At 48.1% G+C, this 23,525-nt stretch overlaps 2 protein-coding genes across 6 annotated transcripts in view; one reads left to right on the top strand and one right to left on the bottom strand.

The window, feature by feature from the left end:
• Positions 1-7,547: 7,547 nt before the first annotated feature.
• ZIC1 (Zic family zinc finger 1) lies at positions 7,548-11,048 on the bottom strand. The gene is made up of 3 exons (XM_086674488.1): positions 10,044-11,048; positions 8,459-8,622; positions 7,548-7,772 (listed from the first exon to the last, which is right to left on the bottom strand). Exons 1-3 carry the CDS (start codon positions 11,023-11,025, stop codon positions 7,575-7,577), a joined length of 1,344 nt encoding a protein of 447 aa, XP_086530614.1. The 5' UTR covers positions 11,026-11,048; the 3' UTR covers positions 7,548-7,574.
• The window catches only part of ZIC4 (Zic family zinc finger 4), a 27,629-nt gene continuing 12,078 nt past the window's right edge, over positions 7,975-23,525 (top strand). The window contains exons 1-3 of one of the 5 annotated variants that reach the window (XM_086674491.1): positions 7,975-8,074; positions 14,572-14,825; positions 18,517-18,601. In XM_086674491.1, coding sequence (XP_086530617.1) covers positions 18,532-18,601 — 70 coding nt within the window. In that variant the 5' untranslated portion in view covers positions 7,975-8,074; positions 14,572-14,825; positions 18,517-18,531. Of the gene's footprint in view, positions 8,075-11,158; positions 11,969-14,571; positions 14,826-15,106; positions 15,534-15,954; positions 16,602-17,250; positions 17,340-18,516; positions 18,602-23,525 lie in introns of those variants that run through there. The other 4 variants (XM_086674490.1, XM_086674489.1, XM_086674492.1 and 1 more) reach the window with 4 other exon arrangements.

Below are 23,525 nucleotides of genomic sequence, written 5' to 3'. Positions count from 1 at the left end.
GGCAAGTCCGTCGCGTCCGGCCGCTGGCTTGCAGACCCCGGCCCGCTCCCGCCTACGCCCCTCCCTTTCGTCAAGCCCCTCGCCAAATGAAAAGGGTTCTTTGGGCTTTGGCCTTTTGGGGAGGAACGCAGGAACCCACGCTGGGTTTGAGCTTTCTGCTCAGAGTGTGCCCGACACAGGTCTTCGTCATTAGCATGGAGTCCGTGGAATCGCCCTCCCCATAACACGTTTAAACACAAAAGGACCCAAATCGCGAAGGGTTTCCCGTGAGGTGGCTCTTGTGGCAGGGGTTCAGTGGATCAAGGGATTTTGCACCCGGGACTAAACGTTGGACGCTCTGGCCTCCGGGGACCTCAGACAAGAGAACCCCTTGCTCCGGCCCGTTCCGCCAAGTCCCTGGGTGTGGGAGTGAGGGGCTTCTGCCAGGCTTCTGTGGATCCAGGTCCCTGAGGCTCTTCTCAAACCATCTTTGTATTATCGAACTCTGAGACCTAAAGGCTGGCAAAGAGAAAAGGCCTCGTCCTGGCAGGAACGTTTCCGAAACCCCTCTCGGCTGCACCCTTCAGCGGAAGACTTGGCGACTGGTGACTGTCAGATGGAACGATGCTACGGCCCCCCATCAGAACTGGTAGGGTGAAGCTGGCCCTCAGTAAGACTGCAGTGGCACAAGGCCTCTCCTGTTGGCAGTGGAGGAAGCAAGAGGGATGGGTGTCATGGAATGGGTCCACCCGTTCAGTTAAAAGTAAAATCCTGAAGATTAGAACCTGTGGCAGCCATTATCTGATGCCATGGGACCTAGGATTTTGACCAACACACTCAAAGACAGGACTCTACAGGCGGCTGAGAATAGAATGATCCAAGGGCCTTCCACCACCCCTCCCCTTTGTTTAAAAGCGTTGGTCACTCCACCAGACAGGTTATTCACTCGCTCTGTAACTGTCAGCACATTGGCCACAAAATGTCATGCACCGTGCAGAACCCCAAGAATGTCACCAGCGCCTGAACTCCGGATGTCTCTCAGCAAACCCTACACTTGCCAGGTCTCTCAGCCAGGGCAGTTCCTCCACCAGTCATCACATAAGCACGTTTGAGGTTAACAGAACTACATCAGCTCCTAGACAAGCGAGCTGACGAGCATTATTTGGGAAGGGTCAAATGAAAACCTTAGAGCGAGCTGCTGCTAACCCCCTAAATGGGTAACTAGGGCTAGGGCACAGAAAGAGGAAGAGGGACCAGGAGAGAGAAAGGAAAGGGGGAGAGAGACAGACAGGGGGACATTCAGGCCTATATCTGGGCAAAGAAGTGGGCTCTAGGAAACCCCTACTGCCTGCTCCCCCCTCCCACCATCTCAGGCTTGGGTTCTCTCTATGGGTAGAGGGGAGAGTGCCCCGTCTAGGAGCTAAGGGATGAGAAGAGCCAGGATGCCAGCTTCCGGTTTGGGCGGGGACGGGAGGTGGAGGAATCCTCAGCGGACTTGGCTCTCTTCTGGGACTCTCGCACCTCGCAGGCCCTCGGGGTAAGGGAGACTGCCTGGCCGGCTCAGCTTTCGGTTCTTTCTAAGTTCTGCGAGCTTAGGCTCGAGCCTACTCTGTCTGCCTGGCTTTGTGAACTCACTTAAACCAGCGCGGCTTGAAAACAAACACGTGCAGCTTCCTCGCCGCACTATTTTGGCAGTCCGGCCGGCGGCTTTCACAGGCCTGAGCCTGTGAGAGGTTCCCTCCGCAGCCCGCGTGGGCAAAGGCGCCTGCTGCATATTCATCAGCACGTGGAACCGCGGGCCGCGGGCCGCGCATGCGCACTGCGTTCCCAGACGCAGCCCCAGCCCGCGGCAGCGACTTGGAAAGCGCCCCGCTGGCCTGCAGGGTGGCGCAAAGGGCCCCTCAAAAGCTGACCGCCTGGCCTTTGGTGGTGGTGCTGTGGGGAAGTCTTGCTGTTCCGCACCCTCCACCCCCGACGCACACGTCCACCCCCAACCCCTGTGTTTATATATTTTCAGGAAATTCTCTAGGACAAAAATCTCCCTTGACACATAGATTCACCCACGCCATTCTCTTGGTTTTACCTTCCTCCACAACTCAGTTTGCTTTGCGAGAAGCTAGGGTTTTTCCGAGTGGACAGATGATTTTTAAAAAGGAATCAAGATGTGAGCTTCTCTCACTGTCTTTACGTCCTTATGTTTTCTGTAGCTTAATGAAAATTGTTACACAAAGGATAGATTTGCTAAGGTATCTCGCCTTCAAACGTCTGGAGGCTTTTTTTTTTTTAAAGATACGATTCCCATATGTTTATATCCACGCTTAAGAGTAGGCTGTAGGTGCTGTAGGTGAAAATATCACTGTGTAAGTTTCACAACCAGTGGATTTCCCTGCATTTACTAGAGATGCCCTGCAACCATTAGAAGCAGCCAAAATATTGTGGACAGTTGACAGTTTTAAGTCTCTAGCATCTTCGCTGCCAAACAATGTTATTTCCATACTGGATAGCTAACTCTTATTTCTCATTCTTGAGAAACCCACCTCCAATTTAACATCAATTGGAAACTTTATACTGTTCTACCTCCTCCTCTAAAGTGGAAATAAACGTTAGGAACTAATGCCAGAATTCAGCTTGCATGGTATAAATAGTCCCTGGTTTGGCCTGGTCTTGTTGCCTCTTGCTCAGGCAGAGACTCTGGAGCAACCAGTCTTGCATAGATTAATGGAGAATATTGCCCATTCTCTGTGTATATTACACCATTATATTTGCAATAAACTTTGAAGAAAAGGCTCAAATGTGACATGTCATAGGAAGTTGTTAACATTTTTTATTATTTCTAGCCCCAAACTAGTAATTGTCACTTGAAAAATATATATATAGGTATCCTTATAAAGTATTACTTTCTATATCCAACCAGTTTGAATGGATACATATTACTGATGGTGAATGAGGTGGTAAAAGCTGAAAGAGTACCATAGATAATGTCAACCTTTAGTGGCTTAACTGGCATAGATGGGATATATCTTTTCATTGCCCCTCTATTTTCAAAAATTCTAAAACCAGAGAGTGCTGTCAACTGTGACCATCTTTATGAAAGCAAGACTTTTTTTTTTTTTTTTTTTTTAGCCAATAATAACACAAGGTTCTAAGAACTACACTTGGTGCTAGGAGGAAGTGAGAACTCTATACCTAGAGAGGAGATAAATTTCTAATTAGTATTTCACATTAAAAAAAAAGAAATGTGAATTGGGAATCTCTGAAATCTGATGGTTTCATATCTAGTTCACAAATAATCAAAAGCCCAAGCTCAGGGCTTTCCTTTTGAGTTTGCCAGACCATATATAGTTACTCCCCAACCCATCTTAAACTGATGCTGTTCTTTAGGGACCAGGGCCTTCTCCAAGCTTCTTCCTGGAAAGCAGTATGTTTAGGTACTAACTACACCAGCACTGATTCACAAGGGATCCAGCACACTGGTTACATCTTGGCCTCAAAAATGGGCTGTCTGGAAGGCTTCAGAGCTGGGGAGTACAGTTCTGTTGCCAGCCCTTAAAAGTTCTGAGAAAACTTCACAATCAACAAATAGAAACATCTAAATGCCAGGCCCATCACCAAAGAAGGTTAGTGCTATTTTCATTGTCAGCTACAGAAAAAAAAAAAAAAAAAAAAAGAAAGAAAAAGAAAAAAATGATAAGCATATGGGCCAATTGAAAGGTTACATCTTTCTTTTGGAGGTGGTTTGCTTCTTAAAGGTTAACTTGAATGCTTGACTTTAAAAAATCAAAATCATCAGCTGCAAATGCTTAAAGCAGTTGGGGGTAGCTTTTGAAGAAGAAAACAAAGGATCTGAAATGGTTGAAAATTACTTAGCCCCCATATAAATGGTGCTTGTATATTTATATGCTTATTCTGTAAATGTACACACACACAAACCACAACTCATTTCTCTTCATTTCTCAAATATGATTGCTTGTACTTAGGCATTTTTTGTTGACACAATATAACTTTTTAATAACTTGTCAGCTGTTCCAATCATTTGGTAGTATCCAGATTACAATGCAGTTGAAATATGAATCAGGATGGCTTTCTACCTAAACCAAAATCTACAGCTACACACAGAAACCAGCCATTTGCAGCATCCTGTGCTCCTGCTAAATAGGGTCTAACAATATATCTCGCTGTTCACATTCATGTATTTCAAAACCTAATAGCCCATGAAGAAAAGTATGAAGAATACATCTCAAGAAGCAGACATTAAAGGTACCAGCAAAATAATAGGCTACATTTAAGTTTGAAGCATTTTTTTTAAGCGACCTACATCATTAATGACTTTTTCTTTGTGGTGGGTGTTGGAGAAAAGAAAGCATAAGGGGCTTTGGCATAAATATTGGCTTCTGCTGTTCCTTTCCTGTGAGTGTTATTCACAGACACACACAGTATTCCTCAAATGTTTTTTTAGAGTAAATATTGACCCCTAAAATTTATATTTAAAATATCCTACTTAAATCATGTATCATAGTATAATTATTATACAATAATATTAAATAACCAGGAACATAACAAATAATGACACATTTATATTTCCAAATTTGAAGTCAACTGCTTTTATGAATGGTCAAAAGAAAAAATGCACTCATTTACTATCTTCTCAAATATACTAAAAAAGTTAAAAAGTATTGTTATTATTGTGATTGTGATCATTGTCATAAATACTCATGTCAGGCTCCCAGACATTCTGATTCCTAATGGGAAGAGAAAGGATTATAAATTGAGGTGTTTATCTGACTTTCCTAGAGAGATGGAGCTATCTTTATTCTTCTTTCCATGTGTAAAAAAATTATTGGGCCTAATGTCTGGTGTCACTTCAAGTACTACACTGTTAATCAATCTGGAACCTCCAAAGCCAATTGGGGCCAGCTTTTGGTCTCACAAATCTTAGGAGTTAGAAGCAATGCTTATGTAGGTGTTCAACTTCCTTAAATATCGCCAAACCTTGCAAGGTGGCGCTCTTTTCATGGAAGGTTGATATTTACTCTTAGAATCACAATAGTTTTTAAAAAGTTAAACACCACCATCTCCAGTTTTCCATGTGCTAAATAAAGTGCAGCAATCCCTTCCACCAATAAAACTTTGTCGGCTAAAAGTGACAAATACAAATGGCAATAAATGAAAAGCCACGTCAACAAAGAATTTTTAAAGAGAATTTAACATTTTGATTTTGTAATTGGTCAATGGCATACTCTGAAAAATTAATGTCACTTTAAAATAGATGTGAGTATCCGAAGGGGTTCTTACACTTTTGTAGGGTTTCCCCCTCTTACTTTGCTTCACTGAGTCAATACGGCCTGTGATTCCCTGAAACACAGAGTATATTAAAAAAGCAGGTCCAGGTTCGTCCTTGCCCACAGTGAGGTCAGTTTCTGCCTCCTGCTCTGACACATCCACACCCTTGCAGCTACAGCCAAGGCCCTGATTTGTGATCTCTCCTACGTTGTCTGCTTAATGGGGCGATCATGCAAGCTACAACCAGAGACAAAGAAGCTCGCGTTCCTACCAGCGCAGCTAACTTGGAAGGAGCAGCATAGCTTGCAAATCTATCAAACTAAACTGCAAGAAAGACAATCTGATTTAGAGAAAAGGCGTTCTGCTACAGTCATTAAGCACAAGTAATTTAGATTTTTTATATTGTCTCCTCATTTACAAATTTACTGTATCAACGCCAGCCAATGGAACGAATTTCTTAAGTAAATGAGAAATAAATAAAAGAGATAGAAAGATAATCAAATTACATAAAATAATTCTCTTCCCTAGATGTATTTTTGAAAGAACTAATAACAGTGGCAAAATTATAGGAATAATAACATATCATAGGAAGTAATTAATTTAAATTAGCATCACGTTTGAAGAAATATAAGTAAGACGCTTTATGGACGTTTACTTTTGTACAAAGAAGGAAGGTCTGTAAAAGCATGCATCAACATCCTGAAAATTAGTTATAGCCGTAAATGGTTTAATTGAAGACAGCAATTTAAAATATGATATTGTAAATCTGCAAGTCGGTTTCAGCCCGGGGAATTTAATTTGGGGGGCAGCGGAACCCTCTGCTTCAAGTTCATTTGCAACACTGCAGAGTGAGCCCCTGAGCTTCTGACAATTCACCTACATTAATATTGATGTCGCCTGTGCAATCTATTTCTGTTATTTTTATGGTTGTTATTCTACGTCTGCAAAGGTCATTTAAATTATACAGCGGCCGAAAATTTGTTTCATAAATTTTGATATAAATACTAATTACACCCTCTCGGAGAGCCAGCAGGGTAGCGTTCATTTATCACGTTTATACGACCTGCGATGACAGAAAAGAAAGGCGAGGGAGACTGGAAAGCTTTTCTCAAGACCCACTAAAGCTGGCCGAAGAGGCAGCAGGTTGCTGGGGGTGAAGAAGAAATTCCTACCACAATCACTGAGATTTAAGAATCTTTAATAAGGTACGAAAGGTTACCAAACAGTTCTGGAAACTAAAGTGTACATACGAGTTTTTCTAGCCATAAATATTGAATAGCTGTAACATGAATAAACCGGCCCTTTACATGCGGATAAATATGGAAACTAGGAATTATATACATTATGTGGTTGTATCTTTTGCCAAAAGCAACGGACAGTTATAGTTTATATCTTTTTTAATATCACTTTACATAAACAAATGGAACAGTTTGACACGCAGATCCAGGCTCGTACTATACGAATTCTTGACAGGACGTGAAACAACATTTTACTGCACTAAAGTACTTAGACTTTGGGACGAAATGTTTGCACTTTATACAAAAAAAAAAAAAAAAAAAAAAGCACATTAATACCAATAATATTCTGTTAGGTCGACGTGGAGACTGAAATCGTACAAAGTAATTCACATTTTGGTACACATTTACTAGAACATTCTTGCCATTCAGTACAAACAGTTGGCTTTCGGCCGCCCACCCTCCCTCCCCTCCCCCACCCACCCAGCCCCTCCCCCCTCCCCCAATGCAAAGACCACAACGCCACGAACCCACCCGCCCGCTCCAACCGAGATATAACTATTTACAGAATCCAACAGTACATTTTTTAAGCTAGTAATTCTGTATTTACAAGAATGCAAAGAAAAACAAAAACAAAAAAACAAACAAACAAAAAACAAAAACGGAAGCCCATAGAGCCTGTTCGATCCCGACGAGAAACTGGCCCTCGGTCGGGGTTGGCGGCCCTTGGTCAGGCGGCCGCCTTCTCCTCGACCACCCTCCCGCCCCTCGGCTACCAAACCTTTGCCAAAAAAAAAAAAAAAAAAAAGGAAAAGAAAAAAAAAGGAAAAGAAAAAGAAAAAGAAAGATAAATCAAAGAAAAAGAAAGAAAGAAAAGAAAAAAAAATAAAAGGTTTGGGGTATTCTTTCTCTTACTCGGTCCTGGGTCTTTTGGCAGGTTAAAAAAAAAATAGGACTGCGGGGTCTGGGGCGAGGGGGTGGGGGGGCTGTGTTGATTCGCAGGGTTCATTCAGTAATATTTTGTGTACGTGTGTGTTCAGTCTCTTAAATAGGGTTTTGCTCGGTGTTTTGTTTCTGAGTTTAAACGTACCATTCATTAAAATTGGAAGAGAGCGCGCTGTGGCCGGCTGTGTGGTGGACTGCGGAGGAGGAGGGCGACAGGGAGCTGGTGGTCGGGTTGTCTGTGGAGGGAGACACGATGGTGGGCGGCGTGGAGGACTCGTAGCCGGAGCTGGCGGCGGGCGAAGGCTGCGAGCCCTGCGAGGAGGATTCGTGGACCTGCGGGAATAAAGTCGCGTTTTTACGGAGATACCGAGCGCGCGCGGCGGCCGCCCAGCAGGGGTGAAGGCCGCGGGCCGCCCTCCCCACGCCGCGCTGAATCCCGTGCAGCTCGCGGGAGGCCTGGCGGGCCGGAGGGAGGCTTGCCCGCCTCCGCCCTGCGAAGGCAGCGCTCCAGAGAGGCACAGCGCCCCCGGGACTCACAAAAGAAAAATAGAACTGGGAAGAGAGAGGCTGGACTGGAGGCCAGAGCCCGCGATGGTCCCTCCCGCAGCCGCTGGACTTTGCTTGCTCAGAGTTAGGTAAGCAAACGCTCAGGCCTGCGCGCAAGAGCCCAACTCTTCTGCCGACGCCGGCGGCTCCAATGGCGGCAGCTTCGGCAGAGCCAGCCCGCCGGTACAGCCCTAGCTCCCTACCTGGGCCAAACTGCCGCGGCTTCTGCTCCAGTGCACACTGCTTTTTACTTTTCTCATTCGGCGGTGAACTTAGAACGCCCTGGGGTGCCCCCACCCCCTCCTTTCGAGCCCCTGCCCTCTCCGCCCGGCCCCACTCAGGAAAGTGGGACCGGTTCCTGTCTGCCTGCGCCCCCGCTCCTCCCGCCGGCGACCCTGACTCGCCGCCCGACCCTGGCCGAAGAGCAGGACAGGCCCCGGCTCGAAGGCGGGCAGCGAGAGCGCGGCGATTACCTTCATGTGTTTGCGCAGCGAGCTGGGGTGCGTGTAGGACTTGTCGCACATCTTGCAAAGATAGGGCTTGTCGCTCGTGTGCACGTGCATGTGCTTCTTGCGGTCGCTGCTATTGGCAAAGCGTCGGTCGCAGCCTTCGAACTCGCATTTGAAGGGCTTCTCCCCTGGTGCGAAAGGCAAGAAAGAAGTCTGATTAGAACAAATCCTGCAACTGTTTTTAAAAATATAAACCATGTTAGAAATAAAAACCAAAACAAAGCAGCCCAGTGTTAATACTTTGCAAGTTCAAAAACCTGGGTCTTCAATAAAGTCTTATATCTTCAGCGGAATTATTGGTATCTGAACCATTTTAACTCCTAATCCAATCAGATCCGGATTTAATTTTTTAGTATTATTATAAGTAGTGGTAGTTTTTCTAGATCCCAGAGCAGCAGCAGGTCTGACTGCTGGTTTTTCTGCCTGAGGCTATACAGACGATTTCCGGCGGCTTCTACCTAGCTCTTGGTTTCTAATTTTCACGTCGCGAGCTGCTTCTCCTGCTGTTTTGCTCTTCTCTCCACCCCCTACCCCCTCCCCGATGCTCCGCACCCCCCTGGTCGCCTCCTCCACCCCACCCCACCCCCTACACACACTCACATTTTATAAGGTAATCGGGGCCGAGAGCTCGGCGCCGCAAATTCTTCCCTCACTCCGGCATTAAACCCCAAGTTCCAAACGCGGTTCACAGAAGTCACCCCGGCAAACCGGAATGGGAAGGCAGACAGGATTCCCGGCCTTGTTGGCGCTAGAGGCCTGGAATGGCCTGGGACTCAGACCACAGCCTTGAGCTCGCCGCGAACTTTTCTTTTAACTGTTCCCGACCGGTCTCTTTATTTTTAAAGGCCAATGCAGAATATTCGGTGTTTTGAAAACTACCTCATAGAATCTAATTGACAAAAAAAGACTTCGCCTTCCGCCGACTATCCCAACTCTTCAAGCCTACTCAAAATCAAGTCACTGCTAAAATTGGGCTCTTTATGCAGAAGTCTCCAAAAGCCTCCTCAGGCCCAACTTACTTGCTTTCAATCCTCCGCCCCCCCCCCTTTCGGTTTTTGTTTCTTTCTCTGCGCCTTCGTCCTATCTCTCCCAATTTTCTCAGTTCCTTCCTTTGACAAAGTCCTCACTAAGGTGCGTGGAGAGAGATGTTGGCTGGAAGCAAACGTTTAGATTTGTCTGCAGCTGGAGCGGCTGGCGCCTCCGCCGCCGAGAGCCTGCCACCTCTCTCGGCTTCGCGCGCACCAAGGTCTCCGCAAAGCTGGGCTTGTCTCTCTGCTCTCCCAGGCTTTTTAGTCCTCATTTTAAAACCTATATTCCTAGATACATCTTGTCCGATCCTTTCTATACCTCTTCATAATTTCAAGCCTCAAACTGAAAACAACAACAACAACAACAACAAAACCAGCACACACTTTTCACTGCCTGCCTACTGGAAAATGATGCCCAGACCCAATCGCGGCCGGGTTTGTGCGCCCCGGCCGCTGACTTTTGGATTTCGGGTCCCAGACCCGGGATGAGGGGTGAGGATTCAAGAACAGCGTTTTCGTACCTGTGTGCGTCCTTTTGTGGATCTTTAAGTTCTCAGAACGCGCGAAGACCTTGCCACAGCCAGGAAAGGGGCAGGGGAAGGGCTTCTCGCCCGTGTGCACGCGGATGTGGTTGACCAGTTTGTATTTGGCTTTGAAGGGCTTGCCCTCGCGCGGACACTCCTCCCAAAAGCAGATGTGGTTGCTCTGCTCAGGTCCGCCGACGTGCTCCACGGTGACGTGCGTGACCAGCTCGTGCATGGTGCTGAAAGTTTTGTTGCACGACTTTTTCGGGTTGGCCAGCTGCTCTGGCTCGATCCACTTGCAGATGAGCTCCTGCTTGATGGGTTGGCGCATGTAACGGAAGAAGGCGCCGGCGCCGTGATGCGCGGCCATGTTCACGTTCATGGGCCCATAGCCGTGCAGCTGCGGTGCTGCATAATGCTCCGAACGCGGGCTGGTCACCTGGCCGTACTGCTCGGGCCGCGGGTACATGTCCCCGGAGAAGCCAAGCCTCATCTGCCCGTTGACCACGTTGGGCGACGCGTGGCCCGCCGCCTGCTCGTGAAGGCCAGGGAAGAGGAGGTGGCCCGCGGCGTCCGTGTGACCGTGTGGGCCCCCGAAGCCTCCAGCTGAAGCAGCGAACAGACTGTGCTGAGCGCTGGCTGCCGCTGCCGCGTCGCCAAAGCCCCGGTTGCGGAACAGAAAGTCCCGCGTGGAGTTGAAGGCTGCGCTCGAATAGGAGCCGACGTGGCCCGGGTGGTGGTGATGGCCCAGGGCCGCGGCGGCCGCGTAGCCGGGCGCTTGAGACGTGAAGGCCGTCTGGCCGGCGGAGGCCAGCTCGTGCGAGCTGGGGTTGAGCTTGAAGGCGCCCATGCCGTCGGCGAACGGGTTGATGCCCAGGCCCACGTCGCGCTCGGCCACGTCGCCCGCCGAGTGGTGGCGGGACGCGCCAAAGGTGGTCACGCCGATCGCGGGGTACTGGGGGCCGGCGTCCAGGAGCATCGTGGCTGCTCGGGGCGAGCCCCGGCCTCCCCCGCCCCCCCCACCCTCGCCCGCCGAGGAGGGAAAATCAGGAGGAGGAGGAGGAGGAGGAGGAGGAGGAACGGGAGGCGGAGGAAGAGGAAGAAGAAGAAGAGGAGGGAGGAGGAGTCGACCCACCTCGCGAAGTCCTAGCCCGCAGGCAGCGGCGCGACGCGCCGGGACGCCCGCCTGACCAAGCTCGGGGAAGCCGGACGGCTCCGGGCCGCAAGCAAGGCGGGCTCCGGCTCCCGCCAAACAGACCTTGCCGGCCCGGCTCGCACTTTCTCGCCGCTCAGTCTCTGCCGAGAGGACCTTGCGTCAAGGCTGCCCAGGGAAAGGCATGGAGCATCTCAGCCCCCCAAAAAAAACTTCCTCCCGGATTTGTAGCATAGAGGAATGTGAGCGCCGGAGCCGCGACTGCTCGCCCTTTCTCCGCCTCGCGCCGTATGCCCCTCCTTACTTCTCCACTAGCCCCTCGCCCTTTCTTTTCTCTCTCTCTCTCTCTCTCTCGCCTTTCTCTCAGGCTCGCCTTCTCGCTCCTTCACTCTCCTTTTTCCCCCTCTGCTTTTTGCGAAAAAAAAAAGGGGGGGGGAGAAAAAAGAAAGAAAGAAAAAACCAAAGAAAAGGCGCAAATCATGCACAATATTGTCTTTTGCGGTTTATCTTCCTGGGGAGAAACTTTCACCTCCTCAGCCGGGCGGTGAGCGCGAGACTGATAGCAGCAATCATTCCTGCAGATAAATGAATTGAAAGGACGACACCGTCCCCCCCTTGATGAATGGGAGCAGGGGGAGGTGTCACGTGCTGCTGACGCGGGCGCCCATTGGTGTGCTCACACTCCCCCCTCCTGCAGCCGCCGCGCCAACGGAGGGCGCGCCGAGGCGCCGCGCGCCGTTCATTGGCCCGCCCGCCTCATCAATCCCAGGTATTGTAAAGCGCTTGACATCCCCTTTTGACAAACAGGGCTGCCAGGAGTAGCAACTTTTTTTTTTTTTTTTTTAGCCAAATTTTTCCCTCTTCTCATGGAAGAATTGTTTTGCCACGATTCCTTTTCCTTCTCGCAGTGATATACATTCCTTCTCTCTTCTGATGCCTCTCTGTCTCCCATTCCCTCTCCCTCTTCCACTCCCTCTCACTCTTATTTCTATCTCTATCATCTCTCTCTCTCTTTTTCTCTATCTAGTCCTTCTTCAGACCTGCTCTTAGCTGAGCGATTAGCTACTCCGGGCGTCTCCGAGAGTAGGAGGTGGGGATGGGGCTGGTAAACACAGCTAAGGCACTTCCAGAATGTCCCGATTCAGCAACTTTCTTTTCTTTCTTCTCCCCTCTACCCCCACCCCTTCAAGGGCAGCAAAGGAGGCTTTTGTTATTTGCTCCTTTTGAAGTTTGCTTTCCTCTTGCCTCGTCCCCCTCCTGTTCATAATTTAAGATCTCGGTAGCACACGGGCACGCCACTATGAATTTACAAGAAATGTGATTTCTGAGGGTAATCGGCTGCCTCGATTTTCTCACTTTTATCAAATAAACCAGGCTTCCTGCGCTTCCCTCCCCCCCCCCCCCAATAAGCACAGGTGGATGAGCTCTCTTAACTTTCCAGATTGTTAAGGTGACATATTTTTGTGTGTGGCAAATTGGAAACATTGTTGCCGAGTTGGGTTTTTTTTTTTTTTCCTTCTCCTGGGTTCTTCTTCTTTTTTCTTCCTTTTCCTTAGTCTCCCTGGTTTGCCCCCGCTAACCCCCTCCCTCTGCACTCCTGTTCCCAACCGAGGCCCCTTTCATTCAGGTAAAACTGTAAATTTCCCAACGCGCCATTGTTCTTCAATACTGCCCAAAGCTCCCTAGAAATCCCCGAATACTTTTTTGGTATTTAAATCCCCGATAGATAGGACCAATGTAAATTTTGTGACATTCAAACCTTTTCTGGTTCACAAATCAGTCACCCTTGTCACAGTTATTGAAATTCCGCAACTCGCCACACCAGGACGGTGGAAAAAGCGGGCGCGGTCTTTGTTGCCGACCAGGCTTTTGATCGCCAGAGAAAATTTACTTACCTTCAGATGAGTGAGCAGAAAAAGAAATAACACTCCCTTTGATTTAGTTAGGAAAATGCAGACATTTGGATTCAGTGCAAACATACAACACTCGCTTGTTTTCGCGATGCGGCCCTCGATTAACCTGTCTTTGCCCAGCGCAAAGTCTATTCAACAACTGCGCGTAGTTGCTTTTTGTCCCGTCCACAAAGAGCCATTGACTATATATTAAAATGATTGTTGAAAGGTAGAGGAGTATGGCACTTAAAAGCAGGGAAAAAAAAAATCCCTGTGACTCAATCAATTAAGGCGAGCAACATTTATGCATTTCAAAAAATGCACGCAGATGCGGGGGGTTGGGGGATGAAGGTTGCATTTCTGGAAGCTCTGTTTAAAACCCAACAGCCCCGGCCGGCCGGCCGAGGGTTTAGCTGTAGCGTCTGCATATTCATTAGGTCTAATTATTTTCTAGTAAGGAAAACACAAAAAGCCAAGAGTCGGAATCCTTCAATTTGCCCTTTGTTTCTAACTTCATTTGGCTTCTTTGCAGCTGAATCAGACCCTAAACTCTTCTCAGACAAAGAAACCTCAACTCATGCTTTCACTGGCGGCCCCGTTAGGAAACTCACCAGTGCCCCGGCGAGAGGAAAAAATGAAAATGAATATTTTTTTGCCCAGTCGCCCGCGCGGGCCGCACCGGTGGGAGGAAGGCAGGGTCAGCGGCAGCCTCTCCTCGCCTTTCTAATTTTCTGGTCTTTTCATCGACTAGATTGTCGCTTGGTGTTGGCAAGATGAGTTGCCCTTTCCCTAGGCTCTCCCGGCTCAAAACTCCGCTTGTGTATCTGGGATGGTTTCCCGGTGTCTGAAGGGACCTGGCCAGCATTTGCGCTTATTGTGCTGGGAAATAGAAATTTGAGAAAGGAAAAAAAAAAAAAATCATATGTTCTGTCCCCAGCAACAAGTCAGTATAGCAGCCCAGTATTCCCCACCAACTTTGAGTGGAACCAGGTTGGGGAATGGAGGGAAAAAGGCTATGGCTTGAGGGGTGGTTTTTCAAAAACAAAACAAAACAATTAGTTTGTTCAAAAGATGTATCAGAACTACTCAAGGGGAAGTTGGATCTTGCCTTCATTTCAGTTGTAAAAACCTTATTTGCAAGGAGAAGTTTTCTCTAGAGGCTGTAATAGTGTTCTCACTAGGGAGAACAAATATTGAACCCACCTCGCCTGCCGTTCAAAAAAAAAAAAAAAAAAAAAACAAGGGAGGGGACCTGAGGGGGAATGGTAGCCGTTGGGAGGGGGAGAGGGAAAATAATTCTTCAAAAAAGAAAAGTCAGTCCTCTCTCTCCAGTCCGTGGAAAATCCAAGGGGGACGTTGACAGAGGGTATTTTTAGGAAACGCTTCCAAATATACAGGGTAAGAGTGAATGTGAGGAAAAAAAAAAAAAAAGTTGTGGGTTGTAGAAGTTATCAAGTGGGATTTGCGGCGCTCTCTGCAGGAAACGCAAGCGGCTCCAGTTCAAAGCCACATGCACCAACGTGACATATAAGCCATTAAAATATCATCCTGACGGCTCATTTCTGCTTCATCATACATTCCCTAACTGCTTCCCGAAAGCTGGAAAAGGAGAAATGAAGGATGACCGCCTCGCTGGAACCACAAAAGAGAGGCTTGGAGGGGTTTGTGGTTCCCCCTCGGCCACCCCAAAGTGATGTGCAGAAATGAGGCGATCCCGGCAACAGGTGGAGCGGGGTAAGTGTGTGAGTCCAGGGGGCAGATAGACGGGACCTGTACAGCCAGCTGCCGGATAGCAAGCGCCCTTCGCGGGGCCACTGGCACCCAAACCCCACTGGGGAAAGAGGCCCAGCTAGACTTTCTCCCCATTCCCTCCCTCATTAGCCCCCAACCGTGGGCATAGGCCCCACCCCATTGACATTGAGGGGAGGAGGGGGCCCTTCCGCCAAGGGCAGCGCTGGGGATGAGTCCATCTTTTCTTCCCGGGGGGGGGGGGGGGGGGGGGGGCAAGGAGGACGAATGGGGTTCCCACTGGCACCGGGACCAAGACCAGCTTCTTACCCACCCGCCTTTTCTCCCCTCCTTGTAAACTGCCTGGGTGCCCCACCATAGGCACAAGGAGGGGAGTCGTGGCGGAGAGCTTTCCTTTCACCAAGTGAGCGGGACCCTCTCCAGGAGGAGGACCCCCCCCCCCCCTCCAGGCAGCTTCTCGCCCGTCCCTGCGAGGATGGCAGGGAGGGACCCGGCTTCCCCTTTCCAGGGTCAAAGGAGCTAAGTCAGCCTTGCTGGCAGCAAGATGATGGAACTTCTCCGCCCCAACCGGAGGGGAAAGGGGAGATGCTGGCTGGGTCAGCCGCGGGGCCCGGATCCTCGCCCTCGCGTATCCTCGTCCTGCTTCAGGAAGTTGACCGCTGGGATCCGCTCTCTGCGCGTAGCGCGCCACGGGTTCGGGACTTGGCTTTCTTTCTCCCAGATTCGAACGAGGGCTACGACTAGTTCTCTGGGGAGCAGGCCGCAGCCGCCTAGAATTCTGATCAGTATCTTAGACATTTAGGGACACAGGAAATTTGGGGCAAGTAAGGCGGGAACTGAGTCGAGATGTGAAAGAAAGCTAGGACTGCCTCAAAGGCTCGACCGGAAAGTTTTGGGTTGATGAATGAGGTTGGCGGTCCATGGGGACAGCTGGAAGCCAGCGAGGTCTTAGGAATGGAGAAGGGGTATTGAAGGGCTGTACCTTGGCCGGCACTGTCTGCAGGAGGCTCCCTATGGATTCCAAGGCCATATTTCTATCCACTTTCGAAGAGCATTGGCCTCAGAGCGACCCAAGGCGAGGCACCAACTTCCTTTCCTCTATCTAGCTGCCGGCAGGTGGGGGTCGGGGGTGTTCAAAGAGACAGTTAAATGTCCCGGCTTGTCCTGCTGACAACCCACTAATGCATACTCTTCTTTGAGCCCACGGAGGTCACCCAGCCTTCAGCCCGCAGCCGGGAAACCCCGGGACTCTTTCCTCAAGGGAGGAGAAAAAGGCGAGAAGGCCGTCACACAGTCCAGCCTTGTCTCTGTGCTAAAGGGCCTGATGGAGGGGAGTCGGGGAGATGTCGGTGCAGCTGGCAATAGCAGACTGCGGGTAGAAGCCAGGAGCTTTTTTTGGTTTTGGCTTCAGAGCTCCCTGGCAAGCTGAAGGGCCCCTGTTCTGCACCGTCCCAGCTGAGCCGTGGCCGAGAGGCCGGCATGCCTTTGCCTGAGTGCCTGCGGGTTAATCAGTGCAGAGCAGCGTTCATGGCTCCCGGACTAAAATCTCTGGCTTGGAGAGCAGGCTGTAGGTGACCTCTGACCTTGGGCAGGCTTGAGCAGTCCGGGGCGACCCTACGACGTTCAGCCTCGGTGTTCCCCCAAAGAAAAACAGTGTCTTTTGCGTGTACCCACCGGCCCACCTGCTTGGCTCTCCCCCAAACCAATTAATTACGGCAGCTGGCTGGCACCCTTTCCTCTTCTCAAAGTGTGAGGAGGAAGGTAAGTTCTGATGTCTCCAGGTTGTGCTCCTGACTCCTGATTAAGTAGCCATGGGAGTGTGCGGAGACAAACCAGGAGCAGTAATTTGAGGAGAACTTAGCCAAGCGTTTTCAGAGCTTTTATATCCCTGGCTTAGTGGGGAACTCATGTCTAGGGGCCCAGGGATTGTTCCCGTATTCTTTCACCCCTCCTTCAGTGAGATAACTGGCTTGCTAAGTGGGACCAGAGTTTGAACCAAAGGAGGAGATATTTACCCTGGTTCTCTACACCAGCCTGGTGATGGAGCTGCTACAGAGCAGCATAAGCTCTCAGCTGCCAGGCTGCCAGCCCAAAGCGCAGCCTCTGCAGCATTTGTTTGCATGCCTGTGGGTTTGTAATGCACAAAAGACTGCCAGGATCTAGGGGTAGAAGCGACCCAGGCCTCTTAAGCAGGGAGGGACTTGGGCAGCATTGTGGGCGGATGGGGCTCTCTAGGGAAACACACCCATTTTCCTCTGAAGCAAAAAGGTAAATTCTACTAATCCCAACCAACCAGGATGTTTCCAGTGCCAGATATCCTGCCATGAGGAAATTTAGAGCGAGGATGCCTCGCGTGCCAAACTTCTGTAGGATGCAACGTTGCCCCCCCCCCCCCCCCGTTCTTTCCTGATTTGTGCAGGGAAGAGCTTATTACTTTTGGGGATAGAAGCCTTTTGTTTAGAAAAAAAATTGAAAATAAATAAAACCCTCTGGGAAAAGGTGAGTCTACCCCCCCCCCACACACACGCACCCCTCAGGCTTGGACCTAGAAAAGATAGAGGAAAGGGCAAAAACACACAAGCTAGTTCAAGCCCAGGTTGAGGGTTGAGGGAGAGAGAAAGAGATCTTTGAGCATAGAGAATTGGAAAGCCTTTGAGATAGCAGAGCCCCATTTGGATTTGGCCTGTGGTTCAACAAGTTAAACAATCGCTTGTTCTGTGGGCTGGAGTGTCAAGACAGGCAGACGTCCTCATTGACAGAGGGCGTGCTGTGTTTGTCCAGCCTGAGACCTTTTCAATGACTGTTTGTCTTTCTAGGCCAAATTGAGGGTTGGGGCTGGGTGGATCGTCTCTCTTTGGCTGTTCCACTGTCGTTAGTGTTGCCTGACAGATGCAAAGGTCCCCAGGATGGGTTTCAGACTTTAAGATGGCCAAAGGTTTGGTAGCATTATCCACAAAATGAATTTGATAAGGGATGCAAGTATTGCGGGAGGGGGGAGGGGTTGCAGTTCTGACATTCTTAACTAAGAACTGGAGCCAACCAGGACCAGATGATAGAAATGATACTTTTTCCCCCCTATTGTGGTGAATTTTATACTAACTTTAAAAAATCAACCAATGATGATTTCCAAATGGGTTTGAGGGTGGAAGCCATGTAAGGATAAGGGATCCCACACCACTATGGGCAAGATCTACAAATCCACAAAGAAATTTCTCTCTTCTCAATTTCAATATGTGTACCTCAATTTTTAACCTGTCAACCTCCCAGAGGACACCTAGCCCTCCTCATTACATTTTACTAAACTCAGTAAACTTAAAGAAAGAAATGGGAACTTCTCATACATTAAATTCAAATTCAAGAAGTTAGAGGTATTTGAACACTGGCTGGTGCTTAAATCCTATTTACAAGGGAAATTAACAGATGAGTTTCACAAAAAAATGTCTAGGAGGAAAATGATTTTTAATATCTTGTATCATGAAGGATATATTGTTTTGCAACGGTAGTTCCCAGCAGAGTGCTTTCTCTCACTTTAAAATTTGAAAATGGTTTAAGAAAGACTGAAAGACTCTTCAGACCACACTGTTTTTCACTCATATATTAAGGCCACACAATCTTGCCATACAAACATGTATGAAATTGTTTAACCAGTGACCATCTCTCTTTTCTTCTCAAACAGGCTCAAAGTCAGAAAATGAGATACAAGACTTCCTTGGTGATGAGGAAAAGATTACGGCTTTACCGAAACTCCCTAAAAGAGTCTAGTAAGTTAAAATCCTCTTTCGAATATTGGTTTGCTGAAGTTATTCTTTTATAGTGGGAAGTTTTGTTTGGTCTTCTGGTGATGTTGAGTTGTGAGCTTGGAGATATTTCTTGAGTTCCAATGAAACTGAGAACAACACCTTGGCGTTTGATGCATTTGCACACAAATCAGTGACACAACATCCCACCAGCAGCCAGCTAATCCCCCTCAATGCCTACTCATCTGGACATTCTAGAATTAATATTTGACGACTCTCTCATTGAAACAACCACCCCTGACCTTCTGCAGTTCCACTGTCACATTATTCTATGACATATTCATCTTGAATTCATTTCCAGACGATTTGATTGGAATGAGGTTTGACATGTATTGGCTTCCATGAAAGGAGCAGACTTTGATCTTGGTGATGGGGTTTACATGATATGCATCATCTTTACCAGGGACACCAGCCTTCTGCAATGTGGCGGCAACTACGTTCCCACAATGTGGTGTCTGAACAGGGAGTGACTGACAGCCACTCTGTCAGGAATACCTTCATTGTGAAGAATTTAATTTAATATTCCATTTAGAATAAGCATATGATTTAGGGTTGGGTGTTTTCCCTTCCAGGCGCTTCTAGTTTTCCTCATTTCAACTATACCACCAACTGATGATGCTTGCCTCCAAGGTATTCCCTTGGTGGAAGGAAAATCAACCTTCTTTTTTTTTTTTTTTTTTTTTAATTTTTTTTTTCAACGTTTATTTATTTTTGGGACAGAGAGAGACAGAGCATGAACGGGGGAGGGGCAGAGAGAGAGGGAGACACAGAATCGGAAACAGGCTCCAGGCTCTGAGCCATCAGCCCAGAGCCCGACGCGGGGCTCGAACTCACGGACCGCGAGATCGTGACCTGGCTGAAGTCGGACGCTTAACCGACTGCGCCACCCAGGTGCCCCGAAAATCAACCTTCTTAACAAAAGTTAAATGGACAACTCAGGAAATGGCTTTCTTCTATTATTTTGGGATAATTCGATGGTAGAATTCTCAAGAGAGATGTGCTTATTATGTAAATTCACTTGTTTTAATCCCTCAGTGCTGTTCTGGAAGGTCTTTGACCATGTTTCTTAATCTTTTGTCAAAAGATGTTTAGCAGAACCCTTGCTTGGAAATTAAATTTTATCCAAGTATATTTTCTTTCATACTCAGTTCCATTAATGATGATTAAAGCCCAAACTTCCATAGCAGAGGAGGGAAATCTCTTCCTTTATCTCCAAAATCCTAGATCTCATCTCCTTTGTACAATTTGGGCTGGGACATACAGTGGGCTCCTGGGGCTTAAGTTATTATTTTTTTTTCATAAGACTAGAGACAACCTCTCACTGCAGGAATCTAAAGTCTGTCTGTGAATAGCCTATAAAGAGATATGTTTCTTGTTTGGGGTGGTAACCTAGCTAGAAACAGGGAAGAAAGGATTGAACAAGTGACTGCAGATCTAGATGCAAATATTCAGACAAGAAGGCTTGTTCTTGTCTAGGCTCTGTGTGGTGGCCCTCAGCTCCTGAGACCCTGCTCTGGGCATAACCTGCAACAGATAATCATCAGTTAGCATTGCTGAAAAGATCAAAGTGGAAAAATAGCCTAGCTATTGATCTGAAACCTCCCCCATTTCTTTCTTTTCCAAAGGAGAGAGGTCAGACATTCCCCTATTTGAACCGGTGATGTGAGGAGCTCTGGCAGATGGCAGGGCCACCAAATGTCATATTTCTATACAGCAGGGCTAAAAAATCACTTTAGTGTATGCTGTTGCTTTGGCCAGGCTGAGGTGAACAAAGGTTCTTAGGGCAGGATTCTGGGCACTGGATGGATGTTTGGCATCTGGTGGTGGAGCTTGCTCCACACAGGCCCCTACAAAAGCCTCCAGTGCTTCTTTGAATTCTGCTGAAGATCTCTGGGCTGCAGAATGTGGTGGTTTTTCTCCTGCAAATCAAGTAGGAAAGTGAACTCAACAGGGCTGTAACTCCCAGCATGGTTAGAAATAGAATGCTCCAGCCAAGCATTTGGTATTGGGAGTCAGTGTGGTGAGATAACTTTCTGAAAGAAAAATTGTGAGCACCACTGAGGAACACCACTCCTCAGCCTGCCCTGTCAAGTCAATGGAGTCAGGACTCTTTGATACTTGGCACTGGAAGACTCAAAGAAACCACCCTGAAAACTAAAATATACCTCCCTGCCATCGGCGTTCCACCTGTCATCTGTGGTTACCTGGATACTGCTTTGGGTCTTATTTTGGAGATATGCCTTAAAGACCCTCATGTAATCACCTAGAGTTCCCTGTCTATATTAGTGGCTAAATGGATTTTTTTTCCCCTCCCTGTCTCTGTCCCTGGGAAAATGTCCCTCTAGGAGAATTCCTTGTCCCATTTCTGTGTTTAGCCAACGTGTGAACCATGTGGCTCTAACGAACTTGCAAGGATCAGACAGCCTTACTGACCTGCAGGTCAAGTAATCCCTGGCTACTCAAGAAGGATCTACCCGGGATGGGTCCATATGTTTTCAGTACTTCAAGAGAATGCTGCATCTGGGAAGGAGCTCCATGGGGCCAGGTTACTATCGGTGAATTTGGCTGAATCAGACATATCTGCCCTTTCGCTGTTGGCACAAAAAGCCACGCACATGTTCAAAGTTTTTCAAGGGTAAAGTTAGTAAGAGTATATAGCGTACTAACAGTCTACAAGTATAAAACCTCTGCTTCTTATCCCTAGAGTCTACAGAGTCAGGGCTTAGAACTTAGGGGGTCCACAAACTTGAAAGGGAAAAATTGCATCTTTATTTTCACCACTTTCTAATGGAAAGTTACATGTTTCTTCTACTATATGTGTTAACAAAAACAAGACTATTAGAGTCCACTGGCTTCACAAAGCTTCCAAAAGGGTCCATAGACTAAAACAATTTTAATACCCCTGTTCTCTGCTGTTATTCAAAGCTTATGATGTAGGTGAGGTCACAGTTATATATTGAGGGATCCATTTTTGTGCAAATCAGAGATTTAATGGGAGCAAAAGTGGATGATGAGTTTGACAAACATCCTGAACAGTAGGTTGTAGATCATGTAGGTTCAGGTGGAAAAGAAGATATTTTTATTGCTGGACCACTGCAGAAGTATCCCTGCCCTTAGGCCTGAAAGCTACAAGAGGAGTTGACTAAGCTCTATGTTCAGAGTTGGTTAGGAGAAACAGCTAGGCAAGGGGTCCCAGGGAGGAACACATTCATTTTGGGTTTGGGTTTTTTTGTGTGGGGGGGCTTTTTGTTTGTTTGTTTGTTTGTCTTCAGAAGCCCTTCATGGGTTTGGCCCACACTTGCCTAGACAACTGCGCATTCAACAGACACCTGAGCAGTGAGGAGCCTTGAAACCACTAAGACTAGGCCTGGCCATCACAAGGGGGAAGGGAAAACAGAGTGAGAGACAGGAGAGGAGGCTTCTGTGGCAGAAGGGTAAATCCCAGAAAGAGAGAGTATGGGAGGAGGTAAAAGCCAGGAAGGAGACAAATCCTCCAAGTCTAGTCTCAACACTATGTACACATCCTTGGTTTCCAGAGCAGAAGGGATTCGACTGTCAAAAGCTCTCCTTCAACGTTTCTTTTCCTTTTCTTTTTCCTTTCCCTTTTCCTTTCCTTTCCTTTCCTTTCCTTTCCTTTCCTTTCCTTTCCTTTCCCTCTCTTCTCTTTTCTCTCTCCTCTTCTTTTTTCTTTTTCCTTTCTTTCTTTCATTTCCTTTCTTTCTCTCTCTCTCTCTCTCTCTCTCTCTCTTTCTTCTTTCTTTCTTTCTTTCTTTCTTTTCTTTCTTTCTTTTCTTTCTTTCTTTCTTTTTAATGCTAACGCAGCATCTATTGGTCGCATTGCTTAAGCTCTTCCGGCCGGCCAGAGGAGCAAAAGACCTGGACTTGTCAAAGCCGAGGGAAATTGTGTAAGTTAATCCCTCGCTAAAATGCGGCCCGAGCGGGGAACAATGTATTAAATGAAGAACGTCTCAAAGAATCTGCCAACCATTATAAGTAAGTTAATTATTTTTTTAAAAAATTTAAAAGAAACCCTTTTTACTGACCAGGAAATGTATAAGAATAGTTCTCCGTGCTGGGGGTGGGTGGGGCAGCTCAATCAACTCCAAGTCAGAGTTCCTTGCAATCTGTCCAAACTTCTCACCTCGGCTAGGGATATGGGATCTTTTACTCAATCCTTACAACTTCTCTTAAAAATCCAAGCTTTCCTCTGCTTTGGAGGCCCTTTCTATGGCCGCTAGGGAGGCCCAAGTACCTAAGTTGGCATTTTTGGCTTCAGAGAGCAGGGCAGGCGTTAGGGCGAGCAGCCCTTTAAATCGCCAAGCTGTGCAGCCAGCCCTAGCCGGTCGGCGGCGCAGACAAAGGACACTCCCCCCTGTTCAGGCGGTACTAGGCTAGGCCGAAACTGAAAGGTTTATTTCCTCCCGCCGACCCCCACCCCAAGACTGTAGAGCCTCAGCCTGGGAGGGCGTCCGGCGAAAGGAGGCCGTGGGCCCGCAGTCCCTTTCACAGCCTGGGCTGGGAAACTTGGTGTCCACTCTTCTCAGAGCCCTAAGGGCTAGCGAGCATAGACGCAGAGACTCCGGCCACTGGCAACAAGTGGAGGGAGCTGAAAGTGGAAGTGATCGCGGTCCCGTTTCCCAGAGGCTCTGTTTGGCGTCAGGGTACAGAGCTCAAGACTGCAAATTGACACGGGGAGACCCGGGGATGAGGACCTGTTTCTCCTTGGAGCGTGCCCCTCGCCTCTGTTTCTTTGGCCAGCCGGCCCGCGGGGCGAAGGGGTTTGTGGCGGAGAGGATTCTTAGCCCCTCTCGGGAGAGTGGCGTGGGTTCGAGGCCAGTCTCTCCCAGGTCATTCTGGGTCTGGTCAGGGGCGGACTCTTGGGTTTAGG

This window comes from Puma concolor, chromosome C2 (genome assembly GCF_028749965.1).
Source record: "Puma concolor isolate L17-30 chromosome C2, mPumCon1.1.hap2, whole genome shotgun sequence".
In the NCBI taxonomy this organism is placed as follows: Eukaryota; Metazoa; Chordata; class Mammalia; order Carnivora; family Felidae; genus Puma; species Puma concolor.
Note: the sequence above shows the minus strand (reverse complement) of the source record. Positions and strands in the feature narration are given on the sequence as shown.